This window comes from Rhinoderma darwinii (genome assembly GCF_050947455.1).
Source record: "Rhinoderma darwinii isolate aRhiDar2 chromosome 5 unlocalized genomic scaffold, aRhiDar2.hap1 SUPER_5_unloc_50, whole genome shotgun sequence".
Taxonomy (NCBI): domain Eukaryota; kingdom Metazoa; phylum Chordata; class Amphibia; order Anura; family Rhinodermatidae; genus Rhinoderma; species Rhinoderma darwinii.
Genome location: NW_027461810.1, coordinates 124409 through 140819, shown reverse-complemented (window position 1 = coordinate 140819; position 16411 = coordinate 124409). Strand labels below are relative to the sequence as shown.

The 16411-nt window shown below is 47.5% G+C and overlaps 1 protein-coding gene across 1 annotated transcript in view; it reads left to right on the top strand.

The window, feature by feature from the left end:
- The window catches only part of LOC142696293 (DNA-dependent protein kinase catalytic subunit-like), a gene marked incomplete at its 5' end in the record, with an annotated part of 326262 nt that overhangs the window by 289753 nt on the left and 20098 nt on the right, over positions 1-16411 (top strand). Inside the window, 4 exons of the mRNA XM_075847621.1 lie at positions 11236-11446; positions 11546-11732; positions 11836-12048; positions 16211-16323. Coding sequence (XP_075703736.1) covers positions 11236-11446; positions 11546-11732; positions 11836-12048; positions 16211-16323 — 724 coding nt within the window. The remainder of the gene's footprint in view (positions 1-11235; positions 11447-11545; positions 11733-11835; positions 12049-16210; positions 16324-16411) is intronic.

Here is a 16411-nt window from a genome sequence, read left to right as displayed (position 1 = left end):
CAATATATCATTATTTAACCCGCACGGTGAACGCCGTAAAAAAATTATTGTAAACGCCAGAATCTCTATTTTTTTGGTCACCTCATTTGCCACAAAAAATTTAATAAAAAGTGATCAAAACGTCGCATGTACCCCAAAATTGTATCATTAAAAAAACGACCGCTTATCCCGCAAAACATAAGTCCTCATACCACTTAATCGACGGAAAAATCAAAAAAGTTATGGCTCTCGGAATTTGGCGACACAAAATAAATTACATTTTTTACACTTCGGTTTTTACTTGTAAAAGTAGTAAAATATAGAAAAAACTATATATATTTGGTATCGCCGTAATCGTATTGACCCACAGAAGAAAGTTAACATGTTGTTTTAATTGCACAGTGAATCCCGTAAAAACTACGCGCAAAAAACAATGGAGGAATTGCTGTTTTTTTCGTTTTCTACCCCACAAATAATTTTTCCCCCGTTTCCTAGTATATTATATGGCACAATAAACTGTGCTACGAAAAACTACAACTCGTCCCGCAAAAATCAAGCCCTCATAGGACTATATCAACGGAAAAATAAGTTATGGCTTTTGGAATGTGGGGAGGAAAAAATGAAAATCTGAAAAAGGGCTGCGATGGGAAGGGGTTAAACTTGGTACCTGTGCTGCTCTTTGGATGTGTCATAAATGTCCCTGATGGGAAAATCCATTTAATTTGCTCAAAATTCTTTTGGCTTACTATAGGAAAGCAAGTAATATTAGGGCTCATGCACACAATTGTATTTTCGCTCTGTACGGCCTCTGAGCAGTTCAGCATTCTGTATAAATCTGACAGAAAAGAAAAAGGTTACATGCTCCATTCTATTATTAAAGAGGTATTGTTCCCTTGAGTTATTATTCAGGGACCATACAGTGGCATATGAAGTTCCCATGGCTCCATAGACAGAGCTGCAGGGACTAAGTGTGCTTCCCTACCGGCTCTGTGCGCACACAGCTCCACTGTGTATGAGGCCTGAAACTTATGTAGCTCAGAGACCAAATTATTTATGCATTTACAGTGCAGTCATATAGCAATGGCACATAGTGGGCCTGGTTATATTAGGTATTTGGTGTGCCTAAAGAGGTCGTACAGGATTAACAGAAAGGCTCTGCTACAGAACCCACACCTCAGAAATAGCCCCTCTCTTATCCAAGGGCTGTGTATCATATTGCAACTAAAGTACGACTCACTTTTTTTTTTTTTTCATTCTATATTATTCTTTTCTTCTAGCAAAAAATTGCATATTATAAAACATTCTTATCCGAGAAGAACTAGGAGAGAAGAAAGTCAGGTACAGTGGTTTCTTAGGATACAATGGCCTCAGGTTACAATATATTCAACATACAATGGTCTTTTCTGAGTTTCTGTAACCTGAAATCACATTCAACATACAATGTCGGACAGTCCAGATCTGTGGCACGTGTGATTCGCTGGAAGATCTAGCTAATCAGCATGGGCATTTCACTGGTAAAACAATTATTATTGAAATGAGTGCATTGATTGGCTCTTTAGTAGTGCCTCTTTCCAGTACAAGATGCGCCTTTGGACAGACATTGAGGGCATCTTTTATTATTACTGTACAATGTCTAGTGTACAGGATCCTGTCCTTAACATAGAAAGGGATTTACAGCTTCCAGAAGAAATTTTTCAACTTTTTTTTTTGGAAAGAATTGCTTTAATTTTGTGGTTATTGTTCTTCACTTTCTTTTGACGGCAGGCGGTGCAGGTCTAAAATCTATAGTAACGTCTTTTGCGGTCACTGTAGAAAATACTTTTCAGTGCTCCAGTGAGCGCTCATTCTCTAAGCAGGAACTCTTACTAACGGACTCCTGTTCTTATAGAAGACTGCTGAATACGGCTGGCATCGGAGGGAACTTTGACCCCAGCTGTTTAACCTTTTTATGGTCATGGCATGATCAAAGGGGACTACCCTCTGGAAAACCGGAGATGTGATCGGAGACTGGGGGAACTCTATGCAGTCAGCCCTTGGACCTAGAAAGCAGAGCTGAGCAGAAAAAAGCGGCCCAGTGCTCACCTGAGTGCTTCTGCTACTTCGTTTTAATGTTCAGTGGGGGTCTAAGTGCTCAGAGCCCCACCAATCAAAATTTATGACATGTCAAAAGGTTTAAAAAAAAAAAAAAAAGGTACACTTTAAAAAGTTATCCCACCATGGGATTAAAATAAATATGTAACCGAAATGACATTTTCACAAGTCATTATTTAGCATAACATTTATTTTATTGGCCATACATTACATAAAACCCCAAAAATTTCACATATCCGGTATCTACTTGACCGTAACAACCTGAATAATTAATTTAACAGGTTATTTAGCGTGAAACGTGAAAGCTATGAAAATAAACAAAAAAACAACGATTCCGAAAATCACTTTTTTATATATTCACTTTGCAAAAATAAATGACAGTTTTATATTTGTTCCCCTAAACAGCACTGGGGAAAAAAAAATTCTCCTGCATAAAACCGGGCCTTATATAGCCACATCCATGAAAAATAAAAGTTCTAATTGCTAAAAGGCAGAGAGGCAAGAAGAAAAAAATTTAGCTGGTCAATGGAGTTAATATTGATTTTATGTGGGTTTTTTTTTCTTCTTTTGGGTTGACATTTTTTGGGTTTCAGAGCTAATAACTAGTTTTGTTATAGATTTATGGCCTCAAGTTTGTGTTTTCAACTTACAATAGTCAAACCAGAACAAATTGATGGTGTAAATTGAGGGGCCACTGTAACTTGTTTTTGGCCTTATATATGATAAAAAAAATTCTAACAATTAATTGTTCTTTATCCAAGCATTTACAGTGGTTTTGTCAGATATTTATGCTGCCCTGTCTGAGGGCAGCATAAAGTAATGACAAACACGATGATTTCAGTGGTCTGTCACTTAGGGGTCGTTCACATATATTCATTGTCCCTGTCCGCTTCCCTCCAGCGTGTTGCAGAAAAGCCGGAGGGAAAATGATGCAAGAACGGATCCCATAGATTTCTATGGGATCTGTTCTGGCACCTGTTCTGGCACATGGGACATAAGTTGTGACGCCGGACCTGTGCAAGAGCTGGATCCAAAAACGTTACCTTTTGTGTCCGGCGCCGTGTCCTATTTAATGTACTGTTCCTCAGATCAACGCTGGGTGCTGCCGCATCCACCTTCTGGCAGCACCCGGTGAGGGAATTCTCGGCCAGGGAGCAGGAGTGGAATCACTGGCCAGAGCTCTGCAGATGCTCTGGCCGGGGATTCCACTACTAGTGGGAGCCCCTGATGTCCCTGTCATATATGGACAGTGACGTCAGGGCTCCACCTGGACCGGATTCCCCAGCCAGAGCGCTGCCGACGCTCTGGCTAGGTTTCCCCTTCTTGAGAAGATAGTGCCACCCATGCCCCCCCTCTGTAGATAGTGCCACCCATGCCCCCCCTCTGTAGATAGTGCCACCCATAGATAGTGCCTCCTATAGCTATCACCTTTTGTGGTCCCTCTAGAGGTGGAATCCCTAACCAGAGCATTGGCCACGCTGTGGCCAGGGATTCTGCTCCAGGAGGAGCCCCTGATGTTACTGTCCATATATGGATAGTGACGTCAAGGGCGCCTCCCGGAGCGGAATCCCCGGCCAGAGCATTGCCGACTGTCTGGCCAGGGGTTCCACTCCTAGAGGGCAGTGCGGCACTATCTACAGAGGGCTCTATGGCATTATCTACAGGGGATGTGTGGCACTATCTGCAGAGGGCACACTGGCATTATCTTCATATTAAATTCATCCGTTTTTAAAACGGACAGTGAAAATGGATGCAAAACAGGTCACAACTGTCCATAACGGAACGGATGCAAATGGGCAGCAAAAACTGACTAAAACTGAAGTTTCTAACGGCTGACACCCGGATCCTGATGTGTGAATATAAACATTAGCAATTCCGTTGTAGTATGGGGTGGGTAGGAGATGCTGGGTGGGATTGGGTAGCTGCGAAGGCGCAAACACTAGCTACTCCCTAAAGTTAGGGCTAGTGTTTCGCGCTTTTGTAGGTCAACAAGGCTTCTTCGAAGATCTGATCTGAGTTGAGGTAAGTAGACAGCCGCTGCCTTCTGGGATCTCCCTCTCTTCGGCGCTGCACTGAATATGACACATGTGACATTACAATGTGTGAGTGTCAGACTTCAGTGTAGCGCCGGAGCAGAGAAGGAGAGCCCTGATATGCCAGGACCTATGGAAAGAGATCAACCAAGAGCCCCATTGGAGGACGCAGATTGCTCTGACACCGCAACCCAGTTTCGCAAACTGCAGACGCCGCTCGGAAGCGGCGAGTGAGAGGTCAACCAGGGGGTTCAAGCATCACCACTACGACGCTTCGGGACAGTCCGTGCTACGTACTCTCACCGGCGGCCCAGCTCGCAACCTGCCGAGCAGGAGGACGCCTTCAAACAACCGACCCTTCCGCGGCATCGGAAGAAAGTCGAGGACCTATGGAAAGAGATCAACAAAGAGCCCCGTTGGAGGACGCAGATGGCTCTGACACCGCAACCCAGTTTCGCAAACTGCAGACGCCGCTCGGAAGCGGCGAGTGAGAGGTCAACCAGGGGGTTCAAGCATCACCGCTACGACGCTTCGGGACAGTCCGGGCTTTGTACTCACCGGCGGCCCAGCTCGCATCCTGCCGAGGAGGAGGATGCCTTCAACAGCCGGACCCTTCTGAGCAGCATCGTAAGTCGAAGACCTATGGAAAGAGCACAACATAGAGCCAAGGAGATGGAGCGCGCTTAGCATCCCTATGCCTGACCATTCGGCCGAAACAGTCAGTGCAGATAATTTGGGACACCGCAACGACAACCTCGACAATCCCGGTTAACTGCTCTCACCAGCGGCCCAGCTCGCAAAGTGCCCCGGAGGACGCCTATGAAGACTGGTCGCGCCAGCATCGTAAGTCGAGGACCCAAGGAGAGAGGTCACCCAAGATCCCCGCAGGCGGTGTTAGGTTCTCGCCCCTGATTCCTGCTACACAACACCTAAACTGCGCCAAGCGACTGAGGTGGGAGCTGGAGAGGCGTTACTGCTAACGACCCAACACAGGACAATCCGGGCAACTTGTTCTCACCGGCGATCCAGCTCGCAACCTGCCGAGATGAAGGACGCCTACGAAGACCGGTCGCGGCAGCATCGTAAGTCGAGGACCTAGGGAAAGAGCACAACATAGAGCCAAGGATATGGAGCGCGCTTAGCGTCCCTATGCCTGACCATTCGGCCGAAACCGTCGGTGCAGATAATTTGGGACACCGCAACGACAACCTCGACAATCCGGGTTAACTACTCTCACCGGCGACCCAGCTCGCAAAGTGTCCAGGAGTACGCCTACGAAGACCGGTCGTGGCAGCATCGTAAGTCGAGGACACGTGGAGAGAGGTCAACCAAGAGCCATGGGAAAGTGGCGTCGCTTAGCGTCCCCTTGCCTGTCCCACTGATGGCAGTCCCCACTCAAACGAGCGCGAATGACGGTGTTTCAGATAATACAGGACACCGCTAACGGCAACCTAGACAATCCGGGTTAACTGCTCTCACCGCGGCCCAGCTTGCAAAGTGCCCAGGAGGACGCCTATGAAGATCGGTCGCGGCAGCATCGTAAGTCGAGGACCCGTGGAGAGAGGTCAACCAAGAGCCCTGCAGGAGGTCGCAGCTGGCTGCCAACTTGGTACCGGTACAACCTTGTCACCGCTTGGAAGCGGGCCAGGTCGGCAGGACATGGATTGGCATAACTGCTACGACGCGCCCCTGGACAATCCAGGCTACGCGCTCTCACCGTCGGCCCAGCTCTCAAAGTGCCGAGGAGGACGCCTTTGTCGCCCACGGGGAACCGAAGCCGCTTTGTCGGCTTAGCGGCTCCAAATGGGGAAGCCACCGTGGAGCTGCCTGTGGCTTGGATGCGGGCACCACGCCGACACTTCCTGCCTCGGGCGAGGCGGAAGACAGCTTTGGACTGCTTGGGAGAAACAACCGTGCCCCATGCGCGGGTGCGCCTGGGAGCACCTCGGCAAGAGAGGCCCTTGCGAGCAGCGGACATACTGGGGCGGTCACTGCCTCCCCGTCGCTTAAAGCTTTCTCTCGGGCTCTGGCGACACCAGCGCGCTCTCCGACGCCTTTAGATTGATCGAAGCAGCACTGAGTAAACACACCTCGCGGGAGCGAGAGGTACCGGCACCCGCCTTAGCAGGATCGCCGGTCTTTTTGGGACACCGGCCGTAGGTGGCCGGGGGAGAAACAGACCCGGGCGGTGTGGGAGGAAGACGCGCTCGCCGTAACCGACGGCTCCAAAGCACTGCCGAGCGAGTGGTCCCTCCGCCGCCAGGTCGCGTGGAGCCAGATTGATCTGAGGAGTCTGTGACAAATCCCAAAGACTCAAAGTTCGAAGGAGCACGTGCTCCTCTCACAGCTTAACAGCAGGTGGCCGAGGACGGCGGGGACTTCCAGGAGATCGGCATAAGGGGCCACTACCTACCGGTCACACCATGGAAGTCCTTCTCAGCTTGGAACGGGAGCAGCTCCCGCTAGGACGAGCAGTACGTCCCCCTTCACGGAATTCGGTAGGACTCGCCAAGGTGGCCGAGCTCCTGCAACTGCTGGTCGGCCTGGGACTTCAGAAAGAACCATTGAGCGAGGCCGACGGGGACTTCCAGGAGGAAGGCATAAGGGGGCCGGTGCCTACCACTCACTCCCTGGAAGTCCTTCTCGGCCACGAACGGTTAGGACGTCCCGCTAGGACGAACCGTTCGGACTTGGTACGCGGAGCAATAATGCCCTCTCACAGTATTTCAGGTGGAGGACATATTCACACCCCTAAAAGTGTCACCTGCTCAAATACACCGGGGTAAGGTGCCAAAGTACCCAGGCTCCTGGAACTGCTGCCCGTCCAAGGCCCAAAATAAAACCCTCATAGGGTTTTTCTCCAAAACGTCAATGAAGACCGACCCGCGAGCGTGGCCGACGGGGACTTCCAGGAGGCCGGCATGAGGGGGCCACTGCCTACCGGTCACACCATGGAAGTCCTCGGCTTGGGAAGGGAGTAGCTCCCGCTAGGACGTGCAGCACGTCCTCCTTCAACGTTCCTTCGGGTAGGAGCCGCCATGGTGGACGAGCTCCTGCAACTGCTGGTCGACTTGGGACTTCATAAAAAAACTTCAAAGTCTTTTAAGAAGGTAAGGCGCAGCAGCGGACCGACCAGCGATCGAGGCCGACGTGGACTTCCAGGAGGCCGGCATGAGCCCTGGAAGTCCGCCGTGGCTTCTTACTCGAGGTTGCGGAGCTCACACAGTGCTGCCCTGCCGGGATGCACAGTTACCTCATGGGTCCTCTATCTCTCCCCCCCCCCCCCCCGCCTGCACTCAGCGGCACCCGCCACTCACACGCTGGAGCTAGCTAACAGCCGCCGCCGCCATGCATTACGAGTGGACCGGAAGTACTTCTCGGGCGGGTGGACACAGCGGGACTCGCCGCGGGCGCTGTGGAGCTCGTACATGGCTGCCCCCGTGCATGCACAGCTTCCACATGGCTCCTCTATCCACCCACGGGTGCAATCAGCAGGCACACGCCGCTCATACTCGGAGCTGGCTGCCTGCCGCTGACATGCATCGTTCGCGCACCGGAAGTGCTTCTCAGGAGGGTAGACACAGCGGGACTCGCCGCAGGCGCTGTGGAGTTCATACACGGCTGCCCCCGGGCATGCACAGCTTTCACATGGCTCCTCTATCCCCCCACGGGTGCAATCAGCAGGCACACGCCGCTCATACTCGGAGCTGGCTGCCTGCCGCTGACATGCATCGTTCGTGCACCGGAAGTGCTTCTCGGGACGGTAGACACAGCGGGACTCGGCGTGGGTGCTGTGGAGCTCGTACACGGCTGCCCCCGGGCATGCACAGCTTCCACATGGCTCCTCTATCCACCCACGGGTGCACTCAGCAGGTACACGCTGCTCATTCTCTTTAGCTGAGCGCCGCTGACATGCATCCTTCGCGGACCGGAAGTACATCGCGGTCGGCTTGTGACACAGCTTCGCACGCCGTTAGCGCTGTGGAGCTCATACACGGCTACCCCCGGGCATGCACAGCTTCCACACGGTTCCTCTATCCCCCCACGGGTGCACTCAGCAGGCACACCCCGCTTATACTCCGCTGCTGCTGGCGATAATGATGATGATGCACAGAGGGTTGACTATCGGCGGACAGTGACACTCTCGCCCTTGCCTCGGACAGCAGGCAGACGCCGCTCTGGAGCTGCCCGACAGCCCCGCTGACACGCATCCTCTTCGCCGACCGGAAGTACATCGCAGGTGGCTTGGGACACAGCGGGACTCCCCTCTGGCGCTGTGGAGCTCATACACTGCTGCCCCCGGGCATGCACAGCTTCCACACGGCTCCTCTACCCCGGCTGCAATGGGCAGCACACGCCCCTCATACACTCTGGAGCTGGCTGACAGCAACTACTGCTGATAATGATGATGACGATAATGATGATGATGCGCAAAGGGTTATCTATCGGCGGACAGTCACACTCTTGCCATGGAACTCTGCCCCGGCCTCTGCTGCTGTCATACACTGCTCTCAGCTGCAGCTGCTCACACACACAGTCAAAGTCCCAGCGGACAGGGCAACTATCGCCCTGGAACTCTGCCCCGGCCTCTGCTGCCGTCATACACCGCTCTCAGCTGCAGCTGCTCACGCACAGAGGCAGAGTCCCAGCGGACAGTCACACTCTTGCCTTGGAACTCTGCCCCGGCCTCTGCTGCCGTCATACACCGCTCTCAGCTGCAGCTGCTCATGCACAGAGGCAGAGTCCCAGCGGACAGTCACACTCTGCCCCTGGTCATAGGTTTTGTGAAATGACAAGTACATCTAAGGCTAACTTCACACTACCGTTAATATATGTTTACCGCTCTTCCGTCAGAGGAAGAGAGGATCGAAAGATTAAACGGAAAGCAACGTTTCTGTTAGAATTACCCTTGATTCCAATGGTAATTCTTTTGTTTTAGTTGCTTTCTGTTTGTCTCCGTTTGTTAGGTTTCTGTTTTTTGTTTTTTTTTGACAGAAGCAAAAATGCAGTATTCCTTTTAAGTACAGTTTTCTAATCTGATCCTTAAGGTAATGTATCATCAGAATGTCAAATAATGAAATAAGACATTTATAAAAAAAAAAATTTTTTTTCTTTTTTTTTAAAGTATTATTATCCACATAAAAAGGAAAAACCTGACACGTTTTCTGTATCTCACTTGTCTGCTATGCTGTAAGGAATGGGATAGAATAAGAAGGTTCATCTCATTATCATTAGAGGGCTCTGTTGTGCTGCTGGAGACCTATATAAGGTGGGACAGTAACGCTATACACATAGATAAGGCACTCTGCATCTCCCCTGTCACGCCTTGGTCTCTGGGGAGGGGGCTGTACTCCATCCCTTCCTGGAGACCCTAATAATCTATGATGTTATCAATAAATTGACCCATTTCAGCTGCCATAAAGCACATATACCCTGCTGCACTGTCCATACCCACAATGCAAGAAGAAAGTGTGTCTCCAATATGGCAGCCCCAATAAAAAAACAGCATAATTAAAAAAACAAAACGGAACAAATACATTATTTCTCTTCTACAGACTTACATTTAATTAATGAACCTAAACTAAAATAAATAAGACATTCTATATAAGTGCATAAGTCTGATTCACTTGATTGGGGCTGAGCTACAATACTAGATACAGCCCATGGACAATAGTGTTATTGTTTCTGGGTCAAAAAAAAGCAGATCCTTTCTTTTAATGGTTTACAACCCGTTTAGTATAGTTAAATACAATTTGCAGCTGTTGGGCATGATGGGAGTTGTAGTTTTCCAACAAATGTTGGACAGAGCTTTCCGGCAATTTCATTAGGTTTTGTTCACAGTAACTTAATGGTTTAACTAGAGAAGGAAAAAAAAGACAACACACGGCGCCACATAGTGCGGATTATCCACGAATAACTGGTCAGAGATAAGGTGAATTCTACTCGCCTAGTAGAGTTATGCTGATCAGGCACAATGCTGGTAAAAGGTATAAATCAGACTACACGTTTTTCACCGCTATCTGGGATGTGTTTGAAAACAGACACACCCTGGGTGTGTGTAGGCAGATCACTAATACAGCTGCTGCCCAGATCCAAACCGGTGAACGGAAATTCACCGCCAGGTATAAGGTGAAAAAGGGACCAAAATTTCAGGCACTGCTATAATAAACTTATTTAATATATGACATGGATTACAGGCGACTCGTTTCGACGCAGGACATGCGTTATTATGGCCTGATGAAGACGCATGTCCTGCGTCGAAACGTGTAGCCTGTAATCCATTTCATATATTAAATAAGTTTATTATAGCAGCGCCTGAAATTTTGGTCCCTTTTTCCTCTCTTTTTCACCTTAATGGTTTAACGTCATTCTTAAGGGAGCCATGACCGCTTTGATGGACCTGTTTTAAAATAGATCCTAACAAATCCTGATAGTACTTATTGACTTTTTATGGGTCTTTCATATTTTCTTTGTCTTCGTTTGCTTTTTTCGTTTGGAAGAATGTATCGCTGCAAACGACGACGCAGGTTTTGTGCAATTACTGATTGGATCTGTGGGGTAAATAATTATCTTTAGTATATGCAGTCATGGATTTTAATGCACCTCTCTGTCATTGGTTCTTTTAATACACAGCCGCTGTAGTGCAACAGTCATACAATACTAGTTGTGTGCTAGCAAGTAGAGTTGCTTGTGTCAAATATAATTCAGGTTTCGTAGTGTAAGGCCCTGTTCACATAGATTTTTTTGCCGCGAAAAAAAAAAAACGTTCGGGGGGAAAAAGAAGCGACATGCCCTATCTTGTGGCATTTTCCGTTTTAAATCAATGGGAGACGGAAACAAACGCGTTATTTTCCATCCTTCTGTTGAAGAGATAGCTAAAAAAAAAAAGCGTAAAAAATTGCAGCAAAAAACGCGTGTGGTGCAATATCTCTTACAAAAAACCGGAGCTGATTTTTCCAGGCAGAATTTTCTGCCTGCAAAAAACTCTGTGTGAACATACCCGAAGAGTTACATGATGACTGCTTCTTATGCTTTTTATATGTGAAATATATCAAAATCTCAATTATTTGATCCTCGTTACAATAATAACATAATACTGTTTCTAATTTAATATCTCTGCATTTCATTATAGACTTATTGTCAGGAATTTCTGGAGTGATGAAACACGGCTGCCGTTTGGCACAATGGATCGAATGGTAGCTGTACTGTGTTCCTTATATTCCACCAAAATTGAAAAGCACTTTCTAAGTCTGGCCACAAACCTGCTTCTTGAAATGACAAGCAGGAGCCCAGATTACGTCAGGCATATATTTGAGCATCCACTTTCTGAGTGCATGTTTCAGGTAAAATATTTAGTTGTGCTATTATGTTGAAAGAATTGCATCGATTTCGTGTGTACATCTGTTATGTATGTTTTAACGCTATACTCCTGTTCCCATTAGGATTATACTGTTGATTCCAATTGGCGCTACCGCAGCACTATTCTCACTCCCATGTTTGTGGAGACTCAGGCTTCTCAAGGTATTTACAGGTCTAGGACACAAAGTTTTTTGGAAGGACAAGAACCAGAGGGAGGTCAAGTAAGAGCTACACAGCAGCACTATCAGTTTACACCTACACAAAATATTGGTATGTCTGTGTCTTATTTTGTAATTAAAAATATATTGTATGTAATACTTTTAACTTAATGTATGTTGATGAACTGCTTTTTTTTTTTTCCACTGGGCTGCAGGTGGCAGAAGTTCATTTAATTGGCTAACTGGAAGTACCATGGATACATTAGGCAGTTACTCTGCTGACTCTTCAGATTCCCTCTCTTCGGCATTGCTGTTTACAAGTAAAAGGAGTGAAAAAGCACAGAGGGGATCATTTAAAACTTTAGGACCTCATTTCGGAAAACTGCGACTAGGGCTTCCAGGTGATGAAACTGACCACAAAGCCAAAGGTGAGATGCATAAAAGAATCAATTGCTTTGTAAATTTCAGGGTTCTAATACAAGACAGCAGATTAATGCATTCTGATATTACTGCAATTGTAGGCAGTAAAACAAGAAGATAATAATTAAAGGGGTTAACCCACGAAGGACATTTATCACCTATCCACAGGATACTCCACACCGCCACAGTTCACTAGGACAGGGTTCCGAGCCCCCATTCCTCCTCACTGCATGACCACAGTGAGGAAGAATTTGAATGGAGCGGTGGTTACACATGCACACTTCTGTTTCATTCAATGTCTGTGGGACTTGTCTATAGTCTAGCTCTATTCAGAGTACTCTATTATGATAAAGTTTACAACTGCTCATTCGTTTGTATTCAAGATGCCAATTCTCATGAAACCCTTAAAGTCCAAAAGATACAAAACTGACGTATCATAGCAACATACGGTAGTTCTTTTTACCACATCGTTTTTACTTACATTTGTACATATATTCTTCACTTGTGCATGGATTATAATTTTTTTTCTCGTTATTCATTGGGGGACACAGCAGCATGGGTATGTGCTCCTGCCACTAAGAGGCGACACTAGGTAGGAAAGAGTCTTAGCCTCATTCAGGCAGGCAATGACTTTTTAACAGACCCTGGCTAATTAATTTTTTGGTCTAGTGTCGTAGAAGACCAACATGACAGACGTCTTGTTGTTTCTAAGCATGCAGATACTTTGTCTTCTTTTCAGGAGAATTTGGTCTTATTGTGTTCTGAGTCTCTCTCTCGATGGATCCGCCTATTGCTAGGCTATCAAGGACCACTACTATTCCTCTTCCTGAGGTGGCTCCTCTCAGTAAGCCTATAGACATGTTTTTGTGGCTGTAGGTTCTGCTCTGTGCCTGGCTTTTGCAACCGCCTCGGTGAGCAAGGCCTGCTCCGTGTAGGGGAAGCAGCTGCATTGTGGCATACTAACATGAGCGCCGCAGCACGAGTTAACTAAACAACTTTTTAGTTTATCCATGCTTCAAAGTTTCTTTTTAAGGCCTCCCTTGAGTCAGTCCTTTTCAATGCCAGTGCTTCTGTTAATGCTATTGCCATTCGAAGTTCATTTTGGCTGAGATCTTGAGCCACGGAGCATGCCCTGATTGTTTTTCCCTTTGTGGGTGGCAGACTTTTTGGTAAACATCTGGTTGAGATTATTTCTGAGGCTACAGGTGGTAGGAGCTTCCTTTTACCTCGGAGAGGCTACCTTCTTTCAGATCATACAGGAGAATGAACCAGACCAATGACTCCAGACCGCTCTCTATCAAGCCTAGACTGACTCGGCAGCCACGGCCCAGGCCACAGAGGTCCCCCTTTTTAGCGCACATAACACGAATGAACAATTGTGCCGCAGATTTTCTGAGCAGAGAAAGACCAGATCTGGAAGAGTGGTAGGTACTTGATCAACTGTGCCAGAGTTGGGGCTATCGGATGTTCCGTCTCAACCACAAGGTTCTAGCCTATGTGGCCAAAGCACAGGATCCCAAGGCCATCACTCCATGGAAAGAGTGTTCTCTCTTGTATCTCTTCCCTACACTTCCATTCTTTCCCAAAGTGCTCAAGAGGGAGGGCATTCCTAGATTTGTGGTGGCTCTGGACTTGCTTCGCTGGGCCTGGTACACATACCTAATCTACCTATTCGCAGATGTGCAATGGCGTCTTCTGCTTCTTACTTTCATCTCAGAAGCATTTAACCATGTAGCTGCAGAAACTGAACTTCCAAGGCAATGGGGCCTCTCTGAGCCAGTCATTTAGAAGATGTTGAAGGCCAAAAAAACAACCAAGGCATACCACAGTACGTAGAAGACTTATTTACGCTGGTGTGAACGCAATCATTCCCATCTTAAGAAATGTACCACTCCTAGAGTCCAGTCCTTTATGCAATCAGGCCTTGAACAAGGACTTGGTTTATTATCTTTGTGGCGTCAGATCTCTCCTCTGTCCATTGTTTTTCGGAGAACTTTGACTTTTCGCTCTGAGATGAAGATTTTTTTGCAGGGGGCCATGCAGGGGTTTGGCAGCATCCAGACTGTGATTTTGGATAATCTATTAGTCCAAGGATAAAGTACTTCCTCTTCCGGAATGCCTCTTCTAATGCCAATCCTACAAGGATTGTTGGTCTATTCTGGGCTGTCCGGAATCAAATCTTGGATTATATTGAGTGGACTCATTGTCACCTGTTTTTTTTCACCCTCTGAAATTGAGAAACGTGGTGACCCCTATATTGCCATGTCAGACACCAGAGGAAAATCCTCCCGAGCGGTTCCTTATGTATTTCTCTTTGCCTGTGGCCAAAAATTCTCATGTGGTCAGCCTACCACTTCGTGTGATGCGTCTCGGTCTCTGGGCCAAGCACCTGTGGTTGCCCATCCTGTGACCCAGCCATCTCATCCACCCGCAGCTATGTCCATGCCTCATGCTGACGCCGAATTGCAGTGGGCTCATTGCTCCTCCAGGGTCGTCGGTGGTCTCTCCAATGTCACTCAGTTCATAATGGGCATCTTGGTTAATTGGCTGACCAAACTCCCCCTGCTCTCCGCTTTCGTATAAAGGCTCTTGGCACTATGGTGGCCTACATTGAGGCAATCCCCTTTGCCCAGCTTCACAGTAGTACGCTTCAAAGGCAATCCTCTCATAATGCAACCGCTCTCCAGAATCCCTGGACCGCCAAATCCCACTTACCTTTCAAGTCTGTCGGTCTCTTCTCTAGTGGCTTTCCTCCCCGGCAATCCCTCAGGGCTGCTCCTTTCTCCTGATACGTTGGCGGGTCCTCTCAACGGATGCCAGCCTACAGGGTTGCGGAGGTGCTTTACAGAATTTCACGACCCAGGGCCTCTGGTCCCCCCAGGAGTACAGTTTCCCCATAAAAATCTTAGAAATAAGAGCGATCTTCCTCTGTCTCAGTCACTGGAAGTTTCTTCTGACCGGCAGTCCAGACAGACAATGTCACGGAAGCAGCTTACCTCAATTACCAATGTGGGACCCGGATTTCGGCAGCATTGGCGGAAGCCTCCAATATTCTGGAGTTGGCGGAGCTTCAAATTCATTTTCTATCTGCACTTTCCCCAGTGTTGACAATTGGGTCACGGATTATCTGAATCACGAACGGGTCGACCCAGAGGAGTGAGCCCTCTATCACGAGTAAATCTGTTTCATGTGGGCCATGCTGGACGTGGACTTTCTAGTGTATTGCCTCCTTTGCCAAGTCCCCCTCTTAGTTTTCTCCGCTGTCTCTTCTTCCTAAACTCCTCTTAACGAAGATATTGTTTTGCCATCCTTCTGTATGTCTCCAATGCATTCTAGAAAAAAACGTCACAATTTGGATATGTAACGCACCTTGTGGGTCTACTTCTTGGATGCTATCTCCATTGGACTCTTGGATTTCTTCTTTGTAGTATCGAAAGGTACCAGGAAGGGCTTGGCAGCCATGAAGGCTGCAGTTGCTTGAAAGATGCTGTTGGCTTTTCGCAAGGTGTTGCGGAACGCCAGCACAACCTACTTAGCCCCGGCAGCCATAACCGTGGGACATACCTCCAGGAGATGCCAGCACACACGGCTGCAGTTCCCCATTTCCGCCTGTGGGCTCTGCGTGCGCTTCTCATTGCCTTAAAGAGCCAGTGTGCGCACCAAAGTAAATGTTTTCCTTGGTCACAAGGTGTTGCTTGCATCTGTGATGTAGATGATTGTCTTTTCTGTCGGTTCCCACCCACCTATTTTGGGACGTCCCGTGGTCTGTGTACGCCAATGAGACAAACGAGAATTATTATTTTTTGAGTACACACTATAAAATCTTTTTCATTCAGTCCATTGGGGGGGACAGCTTCCACCCTTTTTTCGTTATAAAGTTGATCTGACATGGTTTTCTTTTCTGGGTTCTGATCTTGTTCTATTACCTTGTTTTCTGCTACTTGTACTACTTTTGTACAGACCGACTAGCTCACTACCTGTAGGAGTAGTCAACACTTTTTTATTTTTTGTGTCACGCCTCCTAGTGGCATCAGCATATACCCATGGTCTGTGTTTTCTAATAGATTGGACGAGAAAAGGATTTTACAGTGAGTACTCAATAAAATTCTGTTTTTCTACATAAACTTTTGTAGTACCACTATAAAAATAACACAATATATTATGACGCAGGAATTGGAGAAAGGTCAGACATTTTGAGATTGCGCAGACGTTTCTTAAAAGATCAAGAGAAGCTCAGTGTCATCTATGCAAGAAAAGGAGTAGCGGAACAGAAAAGAGAAAAGGTTTGTTTTCTTCTCTTTTCTTTATCCTGAGGTAGAGGGCTGGAGTTCCACACTCAGGTACATGAGATGTTAATCATAGAGGTCTAAT